The sequence below is a fragment of the Manis pentadactyla genome, chromosome X, assembly GCF_030020395.1.
Source record: "Manis pentadactyla isolate mManPen7 chromosome X, mManPen7.hap1, whole genome shotgun sequence".
Lineage (NCBI taxonomy): Eukaryota > Metazoa > Chordata > Mammalia > Pholidota > Manidae > Manis > Manis pentadactyla.
In genome coordinates, this window is record NC_080038.1 from 47172356 (window position 1) to 47192185 (window position 19830).

At 46.2% G+C, this 19830-nt stretch overlaps 1 protein-coding gene across 10 annotated transcripts in view; it reads right to left on the reverse strand.

Moving 5' to 3' along the window:
• The window catches only part of KDM5C (lysine demethylase 5C), a 30797-nt gene extending 12838 nt beyond the window's left edge, over positions 1–17959 (reverse strand). For 4 of the 10 annotated variants that reach the window (XR_005031499.2, XM_036919055.2, XM_036919059.2 and 1 more), the window contains exons 1-12: positions 17482–17958; positions 13434–13511; positions 11132–11254; positions 10648–10818; positions 10003–10137; positions 9148–9271; positions 8856–9037; positions 7664–7822; positions 5851–5970; positions 5562–5720; positions 4792–4973; positions 4533–4695 (exon numbers count right to left, since the gene is read on the reverse strand). Coding sequence is in view for 9 of the 10 variants with exons in the window: in XM_036919055.2 (XP_036774950.2) it covers positions 4533–4695; positions 4792–4973; positions 5562–5720; positions 5851–5970; positions 7664–7822; positions 8856–9037; positions 9148–9271; positions 10003–10137; positions 10648–10818; positions 11132–11254; positions 13434–13511; positions 17482–17631 (1746 nt within the window). In the remaining variant the exon portion in view is untranslated. Of the gene's footprint in view, positions 1–4532; positions 4696–4791; positions 4974–5561; positions 5721–5850; positions 5971–7663; positions 7823–8855; positions 9038–9147; positions 9272–10002; positions 10138–10647; positions 10819–11131; positions 11255–13433; positions 13512–17481 lie in introns of all 10 variants that reach the window. The other 6 variants (XM_036919056.2, XM_036919053.2, XM_057495948.1 and 3 more) reach the window with 4 other exon arrangements.
• Between the last annotated feature and the right edge of the window lie 1871 nt (positions 17960–19830).

The following is a 19830-nucleotide window of genomic DNA, read 5'->3' on the forward strand; positions in this document are numbered from 1 at the left end:
GCTTTTTTTCCTGGTTGGTTCTATTTTGTTTTCTAGAATTTCCTCAGTTGTCTATTAATCTGTGGCTGTCTACTTATATTCAAGAAAAAAAAAACAAAAATGAAAAAGCTGAATGGAAGCTTTGAGGACGTAGGTGAAGTTTGTCAACTGTGAGCTTCACCATAGGGTGATCTGGAGAAGCCAATTCATTTGGGGAACTATTGGCCTTTCCTTTAGGTCAAATTCCCCACAGAAAACACCTGTTTTTTAGCCTGAAGGAAGAAGGTCTGGTTCCCAGTGTTCTAAGAGCCAAGTGGAGGAAGATGGCTGAGAATTTCAACATCCCGTATGTATGCAATCATGAATACTTCTACTTTCACTATACCTTCACCCGCTACTACTATACCTAGAAGACCTCAATCCAGAGATCCTTTATTTTAACGTCTTCAAAAGTAAATCTCCAGTCTTTAGCTAGAGTGAGGAAGGAGGTCTCACAGCTTTTCATATGGACATGAGCTAACCCTTACTTTCACCTCACTCATTTTTACTTCCAGAATGCTTGGTGCAACTACTCAATCTGTGGGGTATTCTGAGGTATAAATCCAGATGGTTCTCAGATACTCCAGTACTGGCATAAGATTCAGTTTTCTTATCTGTTTGCCAGTTTAAAGAATTGTGTTTATCACTTGTCTCCTCTCTTGTTTTCTCCATTTCTGTGATATTTTGCCTTACCAAAAAAATCCCTTTGTGCCATTTTAGTGGAGTTCCTGTAAGGAATGGAAGTAGCTGTGTGTATTTAATTCACCATCTTTACCAAGAAGCCTCACAAACTTTTTAAAGAACATTCAATGCTGATAAAGACAAAGTAAAATAGGTATGGTGCTGGTAAGGGGACAAAAACTTCTATTCTCTGGAAAACAGAACTAAAATGTTTATACCCTTCAACCCAACAATTCCTCTGCTAGGATTCTAGAGTAATGTGGAAAGAATTAACATCCTAACAAAACTGAATCTTTCCATTCATGAATATATCTTCACATTTATTCTGGTTGGGAATCAGCTCCCACCTCTAGTACATTTTCTTCTGAAATCTATCCTTACTTAGAGGCAACATCAACATTTCTTGTGTGTATTATTACCCTGGCCCCAATTACCAACCATGAGAATTGTCTTCCAAAAAATGCAAATCTGACCACTCAATGCCCCTGCCAACAACCTCTCCCTTGAATCCCCAGGTCGTGATAAAGCCATGGCCCTAACAAGCAAACTCTTAGTCTTTCTTCAAGGGTCACCACTTCTACAAATGTTTTCCTGGCCCCTCTTCCTAATGACCCTATCTGTTACCTCTACCATTTTATTCCACTTGTTTACTCACCTCTGCAACTTAAGGCTTCTCCACTCAACTGTGCATACCCAAAAGCAGGGGTTCATTTAATTACCTTCAGAGTGTTGACCAGAGGCCTTGCACACAGAGGGAGTTCTAGCAATAAGCACTGAATGATCTAGTCCCAGTCTTAATTTTATAGATGTGAAAACAGTCCAGAGAAGCCTCAAGTAGCAGAGCCTGAAACAGAGCTTAATGCTCCTGACTTCATCTCAGTCTACACCCTCATTTTGGCAATGTCACTTTACTGTTTCCTATGTAATTAAGTGAAAAAGCTCTCCTCACATTCTGCAGTAATTCACCCAAATGTCCATCAACTGTCAAACAGATAAACAAAATATGGTACATCCATGTAATGGGATATTATTCCACCATGAATAAAATGAAGTTCTGACACATGCTACAACATGGTTTAACCTGGAAAGCATTATGCTAAGTCAAAGAAGCCAGATACAAAAGACCACATATTATTTCATTTATATGAACTATCTAGAAAAGGCAAATCTCTAGAGACAGAAAACAAATTAGTAGTTGCCTGGGATTAGGGGTTGGAATGGAGAGTGACTGCAAAAGGGCATGAGGTATCTTCTTGGGGTGATAGAAACATTCTAAAACTGGATTGTGGTGATGGCAGAACAATTCTACTAATTCACTGAACTGTACACTTCAAATGGGTATTATTATATATAAATTATACTTCAATAAAGCTATGTTTTTTAAAAAGATGGTTGTAAATAGTTCACAGTAAGGAAACAAAAATCATTCTAGACCAGCACTAACAGAAATACGCCAGTCACATAGTACTTTTAAATTCTTTAGTAGCCACATTAAAAAAAGTACAGATGAAATTAACTTCAATCTATTTTCTTTAACTTAACATATCCACAATATTACCATCTCAAAGTATAACTGGCACACAAAAGTATTAGTGAGCTATTTTACATTCTTTGTTTTGTATTAAGTCTTGAAATTCAACATGTGTTTTATACTTCAAGCACATTTCACTTGTAACAAGCCATGCTTCAAGTGCTCAGTAGCCACGTGCTTAGTGGCTACCAAATCTGACAGCGCTGTTCTAAATCACTGAACTTCCAAAAGTGTATAAAATCCATACACTGATTACTGCTATGTCAAAATTTATGTGGAAAACCAACAGAGGGAAATGTAACAAAATGTGGAGCAAACAGGGTGGATATAGGAGTATTTCCATGTTTTAGAAAGGGGGCATGTTTCTTTAATATGAAAATAATAAACTATATGTATCTATAAAAAGAAATGGCCTTCTCCCACCAAAGGGGAAGGGGTGGAGGCAGGCTGAAGACAGTTCTGGGGGAGCTGCAGGTGGCTAAACTACAGCCTGCCAACATGAGAAAATGAAAATCAGATGCCTTGGACTGAGGGAATACTGCTAAGTCCAAAGAAACTGAGGATGCTAAGAACTACCTATAGGAGGGGCAGATAGAGGTCTGGGTGGTAAAGAAGTTGGTGAGCCATAAGGAGGACAAATACTGGGGAGGCAAAAGCAAAGAGCACTAGTTTAAAAGTCCATGGTGAAGTGTTTTAAAAAAGAGGTAAGAATTAAACAGCTACATATATGCATCTTAGTTGTCTTGAATCCTTAATGCGAATCCTCTGCTACTCTTACAATTTTCCTTGATGTTGTGGGCAAGGACTGATGCTGTGCTATGGGTCAGGGAGAAAGGAGTCTGAGGAAAGGCCAGACCCAATATCTACTAATGAAGAGCAGAACTGAAAGGGCCCTTGATTATCTTCACATCTTGAGTCCAGAAATTCTTAAATGTGGCGAGGTGGAGAGGAAAATGGATCTCCCACCCCCAGCCCTGGACTAGAGGAAGATGGCCTGAACTGTTGTAAGATGCACTTCCTTTAATTCCCCAGATCCTGTAATCCTTGGTTAAGTATCATTAAAATGTATAATAAAAAATTTAACTCATAGGGTATATGGTGTATCAAAAAAAGGTGAAAATGAGGTGAAGGCACGAAGAAATCTGGGTGAGAACCAATGATCCAGTCCAAAGCCCTACTGTACAGATGAGCAGGGATCTCAAGGAGACATTAATGCAGTATGTACTGACTGCCTATGTCCCATGCATCAGACCAAATGGTAGCCAAAGCTTGGTGGGGGCAGGGGGTGGGGTGGGCGCCCAAGTGAAGGGAGTGGGGAAGCGGAGTAGCAAAGAATAAGACTCATAGCAGAGGTAGATAGAGGATGCACTAATTCCTATTCCTACAGGACTTACTGATATGGTTGCTTTAAGAGCCACACCAGAAAACTGGCTGATGCTCATCAATGCTAGAAAATTCCCAGGAATATAAAGTCCATTATGGTAAGCCAGGATGTATACCTAGCAAAACATTTTACAGGGTGGGAGAGACATCCATAGAGGAGGAGGACAGGATAAGCCAGAACTCTGGGTTAAACTTTTTTTTTAATGTTGAAAGACACTGGCACCTTTAAAAAATAAATTGTTACTTTTGTCTCTCAGCTTAACCGAGATATAAATGACATATATAATCATGTAAGTTTAAGGTGAAAATGCTGATTTGATGCTTACAAGTTGCAAAATAATTACCACCACAGAAGTTTTTATCTGTTTAGTAAAAAAAAGCTACCCACTGCTCCAAGAAGGTTTACAATATGGAGAGTATGGATGAGACTACTACTTTTCTCCCAATATTCATTCTCACCTTTCATAACATGACCTCTGATTTGCAGCTGGAACATGACCATCCAGAATAAGAATCACATTTTCCAGTTTTCCCTGCAGCTATATGTGACCATGTCACTAAATTGTGACTAACAGGAGATGAATGGAAATGATGTGTGCCCTTAAAAGTAAGGAGAGTTGTCTTGCTCTGTCCTTCCCCTATGCCCCTCTTCCACTGACTGGAATGTAGATGTGATTAAGAAGCCATACCTAAGGTGCTGCCCTCAAACCCATGGTCCAGAGGGCTCACCATCACACTATATATCAAGCTACTATTATTTTGGGTTTCAGTTAGAGCCATCAAACCTACAGCCCAATCAGGATAGACCAGGAATGAGATAGGGGGGTAGGAGTAGATTCCAGATGATCACCATCACCACTACCACATAGGACATCACTAAATCATTCCTACCCCTCGTCCCTGTTTCCTGGGCACTCACCGGCACACCATGGGACATTAGGGTGTTGGGATTCATGAGGGTGACAAGTTGGTGCAAGAGGTCAGGCTGGCTATCAAAGAGCTCAGGTGTCAGCTTCTTCATCACCTCTTCCAAATGTTCTGCTGCAAGTGAGGGTACCCCATACCAGGTCTTCGGCTCACCCCTGGCCAAGTGGAAAGGAGACACACAGAGTGGTCACATCCGTGGCCCTGTGGGAGCCTCCCTGCATGCCTCCCTGGCTCCCCAAGGCCCTACTCACCAGTGGAGGTAGTTAATGGAGTAACTCCAGTGATCTTCAATATGCCAGCAAAAGGCTGAGAAGACCATGCCCACATATAGCCAGGGCACCTTCATGCCAGAGATATCTGCATTGATGTGGCACAGTACAGACTGCTCCAACACCGGCATCACATTCAGGTTCCAACCACTGGTAGCATATTCCTGGCAGGTCAGGTGTTTGTGGAAAGGGGATGAGTGTTATGCTAAGGAGCTAACATCTTTAGCTCAGAGAATGCTGAGGTCACAGCCCTTTTTGAAACATCTAAGAAATATTATAAGGTGTTGCCTTCCTCTACCCCAAATGCACACACACAAAATTTCACTTCACTTCAATTTTAGGGACATTTACAGATATACCCACCCACCAAAATACCTGCAAGTTAAGAGAGTTTGTGCTGGACCAATATGCACCCTTCCTTTGAGACAGACCTGAACCCTCATTTTTTCCTGCACATATAATCCCAGTCCCTGAACACGTCTTATGAATAAGCCAGGTATTCATATACCTTTCATTTAATTTTTATAACAGATTTGTAAGGTAGATAGAGAAATATTCTACAAATAGCCAATCTCATGGCTGGAGAGGCCATGCCAGATACTAAGCTGTGTTCTTACATGTACTACCTCATCTTAGTCTCACAACCACATAAGGTTACCCCCATCCAACAGAGATACCAACTCTTTCAGACACTGAATGACTTGCCTGATGAGCTCACACAGCTGACATATAACCATCAATCATCCACTCACCTCCTCCTCGGGGGTTAGGTGCCGCTTACTGTCGCTGACAGGGAAACCACTGCCAAATTCTTTGGAATGGATGTCAGCCCCATACTCAACAGTCACATCTTCCTCAATGCTATTCACCAGCCGCCAGAACTCCTTCTCCACGAGTTCTGTGGGCACCATCTGGGGAACAAGGGTCGCAGATGACCATGGCCCATCATATCCTGGCCCCACTGACCTAGGAGAGCTAAGACCATTAGGTACCAACACCTATGACTTAGCCCCGACACTACCCCAGCCCTCCATCACCTACATGCACGGGCATGTTGAAGTAATCAGCTTTAAAGGAGTCAGCCATCTCGCCAAAGCTCTGTAGAGTGTATTCCCGGGTAGCCTGCTCAAAGCCAAAGGCTTCAGGGGGGCGCTTACACTCCTGAAACCCAAAGGAGAACACGTCACCAAAGAAGAGGCACAGAGGTAAAGAATCTTCGAACGCAGAACTGGAATATGAGATAGGAGCAGGAGGGAGAACAGCCCTAGGTCTGTACTCAAGGCAGGCAGGCCTTACTTTATAGCTGCACCTTTTTCTCCTACCAGTTCAGCTTAATTAGTCTTTTCACTTCCCACAATGCACTGTACCACACACTTTTGTTCTTCTCTTCCTAGAGGACTTTACTATCTGAACAATGGGCTCTGACTTAAATATGCTATCCTATGTTCTCCCACCATCAGTTTTGCTCTAAACTTTGAAAATGTGTGTTTACATAGGGTGCTCAGGGAAGCTTTTTTATGCCTAGACTGGAACTACTGGTCTGGGAAAATGGCACTGAATATCCTAGTAGCTCAGAGGATGGGAAACAAAGCAGTGAGCTTCAGCAGTGTCAAATCTGATACTACTGATGTTCTTTAGTATCTCAGGAGACAGTACATGGCTCTACCTCACTTTGTACCTACATTCATGGTTTCAGATGAGAGCTGTATGTACTCTAGAGTCAGACACACCCTCTACTCGTGCCTGCAATATAAATGTTCACCTATCCATTGGCCCACACCACTTAGAAAAGAGGGTCAAGTAGCACTTGATGGTGTTTGTCATCTATGATACTGTGGGTATCCAAACTCCTCCCCCAAGGGAATCTCCACCACTACCAAGGCCATTATGCACTGCCTTGGTCTCTTTCCTCATCTGTGTGTGTGCACATGCACACCTGATCTCTACGACCAGAAGTGAGTCCCTAAGAAAAGGACAAGAGACTATCAACGTCTGCTCTCTAGAAACCCAGAGAGAAATGTAGATGACTTCTCAGAATTCAGGTGAAGGCAGGAAGCTTATGAAGCAGACCAGGCCGACTTCCCAGGCCTCTTAACCCTCTCTGCTGCTTCAGCTGCAATTCTTACTGCTCCTCTTGCACTAGCTACATTCTCTCCATATACCCTTGCTCCTGCATTCCTCCACCCCCCATCAAGAATGCCTACCCACCTCTTCTTGTTAGTCTACATCACTGCAAATCAATCTAATGATCACAACAGAAAGAAAACAATAATTATTATATCCATATGATGGACCCCCTATTAAGGAAAAAAAATCATACCCACAAGTAAATTTAATACAGAAAATTAACATAAAGTAATAAATGAAATATACAGTAAGATCCCAACCTTGTTAAGCATAGCTATACAAGTGAAACAACAAAAAGATGAGAAGAAAATACACCAGACTAGAAATCAACAGAACTTAGAAATCAACAGAACAATTTCTTCTTCATATTCCTATCCTCCAGATCTCATTCCTGACCCTTCCCTGATTGCTACCATAGTCATTTTCCTCTCTGAAATTCTACACCTCAGTTTCTAACACACAATTTAGCATTTGATTACACATCATCACGTACAGTCTGTCTAGTCATGATTCTCACCTCCCAAGGCAGACTGGAACTCCCAGAGAAACATAAGCAAAGACTGAGTCTCCTCCTCCTTTCTCCCAGAGCTCCACCCAGCCTAGCCCTATCCCAGGGATCCAAAACAAGACTGTGGCTAAGCTAGGAGGCTGCTTTCAATTAGGCCAGATGAAGGAAGACAAGGATACTCTATGAGGTAGACATTAACTGGGACTGGGAAGGCCTTACCGCCATGACACACTTTGGGCACCGCCAGACACCCTTGGGAATCTCAGGCAGAGGAGGCAGCAGGCAGAAAATGTGGTAGTTGTCATCACAGCCATCACATAGCAGGAGCTTGTCGTCCTCATCTCCACGTGAACACATCCGGCATACATATGACTCAATCTGCCAAGGGAGAGAGGCAACAACTCATCAACCTAAGCCCTATCTAGCCTTCAAACATCAGAGTCCTCTGGACAGTATCCTCATCCAGAGCTCTACATTATGAACCTGCAGCACTTACTGGCAGGATCATTCATGGCCCTGTAGAGGCTAGTCATGCCAGGTCTGGAGTTTACCTGCATGCACATACCATCTCCCCAAATAAACTGGCAGATCTGTGAGAGTAGTCATTATCATTCAACCTTGAATCCCCCAGTTTTATTCATTCAGTAAACAGTGAACACTTATATGTCCAACACTATGCTGGACTCAGCAGTACAGTGATGAGTAAGAATGGCATCTGCCTTCTAAAGGCATACAGTACTCTGGAGACATGTGTTCATAAAAATTAAAGAGTGGTGTGGAAACTGCCAGCAGCAGCCCATAAAGGGTACTGTGGGAGCCTAGAGAAGGAAGCACTCAAACCAGCTGAAGATAAGGAGGGATAGCCTTGAGGAAGGACTTCACTGAAAAGGTGACACTTGAAACTGACTGAAACCTGAAGGCAAACTGAAGTTCAGCAATGGGCCAGAGCACAGGGGAAAATACTTCCAGGCAGAAGACGCAGCATGTGCAAAGATGGGGGAAAGGAAGAGCATGGTTTATCTCCGGGAACAAACGAATATACCTATAAATAGTCAGTTCAGTGTGGCTATAGCAGAGGAGTGAGATGGGTAGTGCTGGGGAATGAGGCTAGAGGTCAACAAGGACTGGATCATGCACGATAATGAGGAGCCTAGCCTTTATCCTGAAGCAATGAAGAGGGAGTCTCCTCTGACCCCTCCAGCAATTCCTGTTGGCAGCACTTGATCACCCTTTCTTGTTCTTTGTTTCCATGTAAGTTGGTCTTGTTCCCCAATGAAGTGAGCTACTACCTGAGAGCAAGGTCCACCAGGCCCTTTTCTGCTTAATGCAACCCGGTCCAGTGCCATGCTGGGGAAATGCTTGCTGAAGGGACAAGAAGCGGAGCATTAATAAGTCAGGGCTGGGTCCTTACAAACTGGGCACTGCTGTGGTTCCTCCGCAGCCTCATGGTCATCTTGGTGCAGGGCTCTGGGCTGTGACTCAGCTCCTCCTTGCCCTCCAGGAAGGTCTTAGGTGAGGCTGACTCCACCTTCATGTCCCCACCTGGCTCCTCCTTTACCACTACAGTCGGGGGACACTCGGGCCCTTCCTTATCTGGGAGAGAAAAGAGTGGCTCCAAAGTATAGGTCTTGAACAGTGAGGGCCCTGCCTCCTCTCCCCAGGTGAGGCCATCTTTCACAATGCCCTAGACTGTCAGGCCTCACCTTTCTTCCGCAGAGTCTTATCCTTGGCCATAAGGCCCAGGCCCATCATCTTGGGGCCTGCCCCATAGATCTGTAACTTCTTTAGCTCCGGATTCTTTTCAATGTCTTCCTCCGTGGGTTCCGGCTAGGAGTAAAAAAGGAAACAAATCAAGACTGCTATCTAAGGCAGATTGCCCCATCCTAAAAGACTATGTATCACCTGAGCTCATGCCAGGAGCTGATGCATAGGCAGGCCAGGGCAAGAATTCAGAGCTGCTTTTTGGAGACTGAGGGTAAGTGAGCTCCCTCCTCTGCCCTTTCTTTGAAAGGAGTTAAGATGAAATTTCAATTTTCCCAACTATAAAATGAGAATATTATCTCCTACCTTACAGTTACAAGGGGGTTTAGGGATAACATAAAGAAATCTAACAACATATGGCACTACCAGTAAATGGCAGTGGCTAACGTGACCTGCTAAATTAAATGCTTTGGTGAGCCCACAGACAGTGTCTATCTTGTTCTCTGTTGTATCCCCAGTGCCCAGAAGAATGCCTGGCACAGAAGCTTCTGCCTGAAGCTAGGATACAGGTGTAAGGAGAAAAAAAGAGTTCTACCCCTATGAGCTGAGTAAGTCAGGAAAGAAACAAGGCAGGCAAGAGCACATGTAGAAAAGATACTGTTTATGAACAGATCAAGACTCAGCTCAGAAGCTCAGCTGAGAGAGGAAGAAAGAGCAAGAGTAAAGCCAGAGAGAGGCATACTCCTGGCTCAGAAGAACTCAGAAAAATGAGACTGAATAGGGCACACAGGCTTGACAAGAGGGAGGGAAAGGACTCTTTTCAACCCCAAAGCTCTCAGAAGAAGAAAAGGACTTACATCAGGCTGCAGTCTCTTGGCCCGCCGGCCATAGCTGTTGAACTTGGAAGGCTGCACAGATTGTCGAAGGGGGATGCTGTGGGGTTTGTATTCCTTGTCCTTCTCCTCATTATCAAATGGACGTGTGTTGCACTGCTAAGGACAGGTAAGAGGTAAGAGTCAGGACATGGGGATCGAGCCTCCAACAGCAAGGACTTCCTCTATCTTCACCCAACGGCAACTAAAGGTCGCACCCACCTGACCCGCACCAATAGGCCCTGCTCAACTGGGCTTTACCAATGACACCAGCACACACTTTGGGAATTCTTCTCATGTCTTTGCTTATGCCCTTTCTCCTTCCAACTGTCTCCCCAACTAAATCAGACTCCATTTCTTCCCAGCTCTCACCAACCAACAAGATCTCTCCTTCCTCTGAATTCTTCTATCAGTTAAAACCTTGTCACATAACGGACAGTGGGCTGGCCCTGCAGTTAACTCCAGGACCTTTGACCCTGGGCAGTATGGGAAGAGAGCAAGCACCACTAGAAAAGAGAAGAGTCTAGCTCCCAAGTCTCCAGTCCCCTGAACCAATTCCATTCAGAGTAAGTATGAAAATATGCACCTGGGACAGGGAGGCCTCTTTCCACCCCAGCCTGGCATCCTTACCACCAGGTTGGCTCCAGACTGGTACATTTCATAGGGGTAAACGATGCGTTCATAGTGGGAGCGTAGCAGGGACCCAATGTTTTTTCCTGGTGGGTAGTTGAGGCGCTGAGCCACCCGGGCCCACCGACGGTCCTTGCAGATGGCTTCATAGCCACCTTCCTCCACCACGATCTGCAGGAACAAGCAGGAAGGGACATGAATGTGCTGTGTGTATATACATGAAGGAGTAGGCCTGCAGAAAGGGCAATGAAGACAACTCCAGACCCTCACTTCACTGGGGGCTACCCACTCCTCCTGCCACCACCACTCAGATTCAAATTGCAGCAAGAAATGCCAAGAAGTTCTGATGACAGCTTGTGTGCTACCAGGCTGTGTTCCTTCCACTGCAGCCTAGAGATCCAATATCCAAACCATGGGAGCCCCCAGTGAACCAAGGATATTAAGGTGTGGTGTGGGGAGGAGTTTGAGAAAAACCTGTTCTTACTTTACTGAGGCTGTAGAGATCCAAGATCCGCCGTTCTACATTGGGAATCTTTAAGGCAGAGCCCTGGATTTCCCAGAATTTGGCAATCTGGTCCAAGTAGTTCAGTTTCACTCTTGTCTGGGCCTGGAGAAGAAATTGCTCAAAGAGGCTGACCTCCCCTTCCACCTGCCCCCAGACTTCTGGCCTAATCTTAAGGGGAGGAAAAAGGGTACACAGCAGCCCACTACCCAGGGCCTCTCACAGTGAACTAGATTCCAAACTCTAGACAGTGCTTAACCCACCTGTCTCTCATCTCCACGATGTTCTAGTCAGTAAGATAAGCCCAGGGTCCCAAAACAGAAGACTGGGTTACAATAGCCAAACCTTTACATATACTCCCTAACAGGGATATGTGAGTCCATCACCTTGTTTACAGAGAGCCTCTGTTTCCTCAAGTCACACAGCAGGTACCAAGAGATCTGAATGTCAAACAAGTTTTAACTTTCCCTCTGTCATTAATTTGCTGTACAGCCTTGAGCAAATCAGTCCTACTCTCTTAGATCCCTGTTTTCTGATTATAAAAGGGAAATAAAGTAACTCCCCAGTTCACTTACCCGAGAAGGGTGGACTAATTAGAGGAACACTGAAAGTGTTCTGCAAACTCCATAATCGTATCCAAGCTCTGGGCATGTTTCAGAGATTGCAAGCTCCAAAAGAGCACACTCACCTCTTCTTATGCACCAAAAAACTTGTTCCATGGTGGCTGAAGAGCGAGAGTGCAGGGTAGAGACAGAATGGCCTCAAGAACTAAGAGATGATAAGCAGCACTGGTACCTGGCCAACCCAGAACCCAACAGAGGCCAAGGATCCTAGGAATAAGGCATGTGCCACACTTCCCTGAAATCTCAGTAAACCAAGAAGGGCTTCCCAAGGCCCCAAGTCTATAACCACCTTGCCCTGGCCAGAGGGCCTGGTTCTAGGGAGAACTAGGTAAGTCACTACCATTCACTAACTTGCTCAGATCCCATTAGGGGGAATAGGGAGAGTTCTTTCTGTATCATAGACAAACAAAACTAAATATTAGCAGAACGAAATGACCTATGGCTCCTTAGCTGGGAGAACCCCAAGGGGCCAGAAACTTTAATTCCCTCCATTTCAACCCCTTAGCTTTCCAACTTTGGCCACGTCCCTGCTCCTCCCTGTCATCTGCCAGCACTACCTCTCTATAAAACCTGCCCGTCCCATGCCAGGCAACACCCTGCCCTACTAACCTGGTAAGATTCATTTCTTTAAAAATATCTTGTACTCCCTATAAGAGATGATTTTTGCCCTGATCAGAACAGCACCTAGACTGACTCTAGAGCAGTGATTCTCAATGGGGGGGGGGCAATACTACCCCCCAGGGGACATTTAGCAATGCCTGGAGACATTCTGGTTGCCAAAACTGAGAAAGGGCACTACTGGCATCTAACAAGTAGAAGCCAGGAGTGCTAATGAACATCCTACAGTGCACATGACAGCCCTCCACAACAAAAAATTATTATCTGCACCAAAACATCAATAGTGCCAAGGTAGAAGAACTATGAGCTTATAGGTCATGGGTCTTCACTTGGGCCTAATAGCCCCCCTAAGAGATTTAGTAAGGCTTGTGGATACATAATAATGAGGGAGAAAGGTGGTAGCGTATTTCTAACCTACATCTTCCATGGGGAAACTCCAGTATTTTACCTGAAACTGGCTTCAGGGCACCCACTCTCTTACCCCAGTGCATTCTCAAGCCCTTAATGGAAAAACCTCACTTTTCCATGCAAAGGTCAGGGACTTCCTCTACAAACAAAAGGGAGAGAGCAAAACCTACCTGTCTGACCTACCCAAATTTGTAACCATTCCAGCCTCCACACAGACCAATTCTTCTGTTATTCCTGCCCATATACCTCACCTAGCACCATAGAAGGAAAGTAGGAAGCACAGGGCTAGGTGGATGAATTGGATAATGAGGCCACATTCAACTGGCCAAGTCCCGTATTTCCCTTTTGTTGATCCAGGCAGGGTAGGTTAGTTGACAGGGAGCTTCAAAAGTAGCACACCTTTGTGGGAAAGGGATATCCTCAGCCTTTGAGCTATCAGAACAGATGCTAAATGCCCCTGCTTTTTTTTTTTCAGAGCTCTAAAGCTTCCTCCATACCTTCCATGCAACTTCACAGAAGAGAGAATGAAGGCATAGTTAGGTAAAAGTACCTTAGCCAGAGAAGGTATGAAGAAGTGGGATCAGAGCTCAAGTATCCATTCTCCCAACCCTGCCACCACCTACTAGTCTTCTCACCTCTAGTTCATTCAGCCTCTGGATTCGGGGAGTAAATCTGAAGTTGTCCACTTCTACAGCAAAGGGTGGCTGCCAGTCCTGAGCCGGTATGGAGGGGAAAGGGAGTTGGGTTATTCCAGCACAGTGCAAGATCAGAGGGCACCAACAGCAGCTCAGCACCCCATTCACACCTTCCCAGACATCTAGCCACCCCAGAACTTTTAACCTGGCAATTACCCAACCCACTATCCCCCATCTCGCCCCCTAGAACTCACAACTGTACCTTCGCAGCACCTCAAGTCCACATCCAGTGCCCCAGGCACATGCCCTGCAAAACTTGAGTACCTCCCTACATCACAGTGAATTTCAAGAAAGAGTTGGGGCCCAAAACACTTGACCCAAACTCTCCCTGCACCCATATTAGCCCCTTGTCCCCTAGGCACGTGATATAGGACACACAGTCTGGAAGTACTGGAAAGCACATAGGCCCTGGAGTCAGAAGACCTGGGTTTGTGTTCTAGCTCCACTACTTACTAGCTATGGGATTTTACCTCTCTGAACCTGTTTTCTTATCTGTAAGATGGGAACATGAACTCTTGCCCTGGCTTCCTCATAAGGCCAATATGGAAAATTAAACTGGTTTACAAATGAAAATGTTATTCAAAGGAGTCATCATTAGGAATTGACATTTAAGGCTGACCCCACCACCCAATACACATGCAGGATAGCTCAGCTGGCAGTAAAGGTTTGGGCCTTTAACATCTGTCCTCTCAGTTTAAAGGGGATAGACTGTGACAAACACTGTAGGGAAGAGCAACAAACAGGGACCAGGAATCTGTATCACTCAAAGGTCTGGACAGCTTCCTGTGGGTCTTTCTCAAACACCTGCCAGGTACAGGAAGAGGCACAGGAAGAAGCCCCAGGGGGAAAAGTGCTAGGATGGCTGACTGTGGTGGCAAAGAATGGTAGGATCTGGGGAGGAGGGAAGTCAGGGAAAGATAATGAAAGTGGGGGAGACTCTGCCCTGCCAACTGGAGCTTGCTGTGTCCTGCCCAGAGGGCAGCTGTGGAGCGTCCCCTCCCCAAGGCCCTTCCCACTAAAACTTCCCACACAGTCTGCTCTTCCCCAGAGCCCTGGGTCCTGCTGGAGAGGTGAAAAGAACCTAGAGTAACTTACACCAATGCCCTCATTTTACTAATGGCGAATGCAAGGCCCAGAGAAGAAATCACGTACTGAGTTAGTGGTAGAGCCTAGATTAGAACCCGTGTCTTCTGACCTCTGGTCCAAGGCTCTTGGCACTACACCAGGCTACCAGTGTTCACACACACATGCATATGTATGGAAGGGGTGAGGAGGGGGAAAGTAAAAGAGAAGGAAAAACTGTTGGCCTCTTCTGCACATCCACTTATAGAAAAGGGGCCACAGATACTCCCGTATGCACACAAACTCCTGCCTCCCCACTTCACCAACACCCTCCCCCACCCCGCCCCAACTCCTGTGTTTGCTACCTGGGGCTCAGGGAAGCAGGGGGAAAAAAAAGAGAGAGAGAGACTTAAAGTGGTATGGCTTAAGCCCAGATAAGTTTCCCATGCCCTCTAGCCTTCATCAGCAGGGCACTCCCCTCAGTGCAGGGAACCCAGGTAGAGAAAGGTACTCAAACCCAAAACTCTGGCACCCTTCTTTCCTGGTGAATCCTGTTCTAGATAAGAGTAAGTACAACATCAAGCAACCTGACAGGAAATGGCAGAATCAGAATCCTAAAGCAGGAGCTGTGGGTGCAAAAGACAGCTGGGGAAGGTCCAGCAAACTTTCTTGCCCGGCTCTCCCTAGGACCTATGAGTAACCTCATTCTGCCTTCGGTTCCATATACCTGCCTGTGTACCAAATATTCAGTATGTCAGTACTATCAGGATGGTGATAAAAAGTTTGGCTACCTGATGCTGAAGCAAGGCCCTTCCAAGCTTCCCTGGGTACTAACACTCTCTTCCCACCCATCTTCCCCAAGACTAGCAGTCACCTGTAATCACCCTTCCTCAGGCAAATTTCCAATTTCCAAGCACCACCTATGCACATGTTCCCCCCTGGGCCCAAGTACCACTTGGGTGAGGGCTTCAAATTCCAACTAGAAGGCCTAGCTCCCTAAAGGCAGCTTAGGAGCAGCCCTACAGGAGGGAAAAAACCAGACCACTACCAGAGAGCCAGGTGTCTTGGATTGAAGTACCTGTTGGGGTAGAGAAGCATAACAAAGGATGGCCCCCTGCAGGTCACACACTTACTAGGGACATGTCACTCCCACCACTGCCTTAAGTTCCCCCAGCAACACCTGCATAAGGCCCGCCTGCCCATAAGTCCAAGACAGAAAAATGGAAATTCAGGTCTCTACCACCCCCTATGTCAGATATGCCTCTTTCCCACAGGCCTGCCTAACCCCTTCAGTGAGTGCCTCCTTTGAGGCTGCCCAGGACTCCTGCCTCTCCTTTCTGCTAGCCTTCCTGACCTCCCCACTACCCAATGCCACTCCCTCACCATGAACAAGGATACCTCAGAGATCTGTGGCCAGGCTTCAACAAGGAAGAAATTAGCTTACCCAACACCTCCCAGAGGATCCATCTGAAACCAACCTAGATCTGTGGCTGAGCACCAAAAAGCACCACCTTGAATAAGGAGATCTGTGGTGCCCTCCTCAGGTGGCAGTTAGGCTTCCCTTCCTTTTCAGCCAGGAGACACACACTCAAAAACACCCTGTTCCAGACAAACTCAATTCCTGCCCTTCGGAATCCCATGTGGCAACAGAACAACACACATTATCATATCTCCTCCATGCCAGCAAACGGCAGCCTATCCTAGCCCTTGGGGGCCTTCTCCTGGCCTGAAGCCAGGCCTAGAAGCAAAGATACGACCTTTGTCCCTCACCTCTAGGATCAAGTGTTTAAGAAGGCAGACTTCTATAGCACCATTCTTTTTTGGGGAGTCCAAGAATACCCTATCCTCTGGGACTTCCTGGGACAGGGAAGAGTAGAAATTTGAGAAGGACTCATTTCCCGTCCCCCAAACTGACTGGTCCAAGCATCTCCACAGAAATCGTGTGTGTGTGTGTGTGTGTGTGTGTGTGTGTGTGTTGGGGGGGATGTGCAGGAAAGGGCATTGCCTTCAAGCATCTCCACAGAAATCGTGTGTGTGTGTGTGTGTGTGTGTGTGTGTTGGGGGGGATGTGCAGGAAAGGGCATTGCCTTCAAGCATCTCCACAGAAATCGTGTGTGTGTGTGTGTTGGGGTGGGGGTGGGGGATGTGCAGGAAAGGACATTGTCTTCAACTAGGAAAAGAAGGAAACAATTCCCTGAATCCATCTCAAGGGAAGCAGATAGTACATCCCCTGTGAGACTGATTTCCTGACTGGTCTACCAGGCTAGGATATTATAGATGGATCAGTCTGGCAGGGTGTGAGTAAATATGAGTTAACCCACAGAGGAATAAACCAATGACCACATCAAACACCTTCACAGTCACAATAATTACCACTTATCTAGTACCTCCTACACACAGACTAGTTTAATCCAATTCTCCCAATAACCATCATGGGACCAGGCTCAGAGATCACTTTACTTGTCCAAGGTCACACTGCTGGTAAGCTGTGGAGTGGAGTTTTGAACTCAGATCTGTCTGCTTTCAGAGCTGTGATCTTTCTATTACACCACACTGCCTGCCTTAAGAGAAGTGACTACAGTAAATGGGAGAAAGGCCTCACTAAGTACAGCCTTGACTAGGATGGTCCGGGGTAACTAAGAGATGTGCGACTCTGTGTGAACTCTCCACGGCCCACTAGGCATCCCTGTCTTGAACCTTACCAGGAATTATTCTGAAAGGTGGGGTGGGAGTGGGGGTGCGTTTCAGATCTCAGGTCACTTGGGGGCCCCATCACCCCTTCTCCAACCTGCGCCGCATCCCACAACGGTCCCAGCTACCCCACTTCCGCACATCTCAGCTGCCCACTGACCCAGGCTTCTCCGCCTGCTACCCTAGTTCTTCATTCCCGGCCTCGCCGCCGGCGACCACGCGCCCCGGGCCTTACCGCGGGTGGGCGTATCTTGCAAATGCCCGACTTCTCAGCAATGGGCCTGATTTTCGCGATGTAGCCAAGAGGGTCTCGGAACTCGGCCCAGCTAGGCTCGAACACCGGGCACTCCGGCGGCGGTAGGAAGTCGTCGGACCCCGGCTCCATGGTGGGTTCCAGGACTGGAGGGTTCGGACCGCCCTTAAGGGCTCATGGCGGTCGCCGCTGTATGAAGCCGAGGCACTGCTCGGGTACTAGGCCCTACGCGGGGCGGCCGCCGCCCGCCGAAGTCCTGGGAGGCGTGTGGCTGCCGCGCCCTAAGAAACTCAGGCTGATGCTACTGCTACCGCCTCTTCGTTCTGCTCCGGTCCTTACAAACTGTGCCGCTGCTTCTCATCAACAGCAGCCTCCACTACCACAGTTACCTCCCAGCCGCCGCGGGCTCCAGCGCTGCCACCGCCATCTTGGTTTGTCAGCGTCTCTCCCCCGCCCTCACCACAACAAACTGGATCCCTCCGCGAGGTGCCCCTCCGAGCCTCGTATACTTTGCGTGGTGCCAAGCCCTAGGAAGCCTTGAATCCATGGGGATAGAGCTGAATAGGCAGGGGTGGGTTCCCTATTTGGAAGTGGGAACTCAAAAGTGCCTCACAGACTGGGAGAAAATAGTCCGCCTAGGCAGCGGAAGAGCAAAATTGTAATTGAACTGCCGGAACCTTTTACCGGATGGGCAGGCGGTGCACGTTTAAAGGCCAGTGGTGCGCATGCGCATTATGGAGACAGACCGGAAGAGGAGTTGGTGTTGATAGATGTTGGGCCCAAACTGGTACGCGCCCTTCCCCAGTATTCTCTCCTCCCGGCTCTGTACGGTGTGGGCCACAGAAAGCGGTTTCAGGTGCCTAATTGAGAGGAATCCTTTCTGATGGCCCGCAGGTTGGGGAAAACGTACGGAGCTCCCAGCTCTAGGCACTGACACCTCTGGTGCTTTGTAAGAAGGATGGCAGGAGCCTGCCTGCTCCCTGGGGATTGTGAATTTTTAGAATCCTAGGTCCCACGGAGAGAAAGGAAATATTTATTTCTTCCAAGGTCATGTATACAGGCCTCTCAGAGATGGGGCTTTCATTCTTACCCCAAAGAGTCATTGTCAGTCAGCATTTTAATGAATACTTTCAACAGTTCTGTATGCACTTTTATCTTGTGCACATTTGTGACATGTATTCCTACAAAATAAGCCTGAATGTATATATATTTTAATTATTGGATGTTTAACAACAGCATATTTATCTCCAACCAGTGCCTACCTTTTAAACATCTACTGTTTGCCTATTTGTGAGCCTACAGCATACTTACCAAGCATCATTTGCATACATGGGTTGATTTATTGTGTATGACCCGTGTCATATGCATTTGAGTGCCTTTATGTGTACATCTCCTATTGTGTGCATATTCATTGAGCAGTTTCTCAATAGGCTTATTGCAACTACTCTGCCCATACATCAGGCATCTACTGCATTTGAGATCGTTAGTTGTGGGCCTACTGCATACAGTTTGGACACCTATCATGCACATATTAGAGTACTTGTGTACATACTTATTAAGTGCTTCTTTTGTGTTATCTCATCAGACTGTGAGTTCCTTAAAGGCAGGGACCATGTGGCCTTATATGTATCTTTAGCACTTAGTGTGGTAAGCAGTAAATTAATGCTGAGTAAACAAAAGAAAAATTAGTGTATATTTTTGAGCAACCTTAGTATATATTGACTGAAAACAATATATACTCTTTACAAACATTTCCTATGTATATTAAGCATTTCCATAAGCTTGAATGTGTTTGAAGGGGGTGGGGAGAGTCATTCCTTCATTCATTTAACTGTTCTGATAACATACTGTGTCCCTTGTAGGTACATTGTTCTGCTTACTTCAGAACTGAGCTAAGGACATCCTATCTGAGGAAGAAGGGCACACAGTGGGAGCTCAGACCCTGGGGTCAGACAGGCCTGACTTCTAGCCTCACCAGCTCTGCTATTTTTTAGTTATGTGACCTTGTGCAAGTCCAAGCTTCTGACACAGAAATGGGGATGATGATACCCTCCTTGAAGGATTGTTGTATAGTACCTGGTGCATAGAGAGCCCTCAGTATCTGTTAACTATTATTTCTGAGAGTCTGTTTGACATACCCAGGTCTGTCAAACAACCAGTATGTCAAAACTCATTAAGAATCTTTGTGCCAAGCATTGTGCATAGTGATTTCATACTTTTATCACCTGAATTTTCATATTACCTTCAATGTTTGAAATCCTTATCCCCACTTCGCTTGTGAGGTAAGTTGTCTCAAGTAATGCAAATAGTAAGTGACATCTCCTTTCTAAT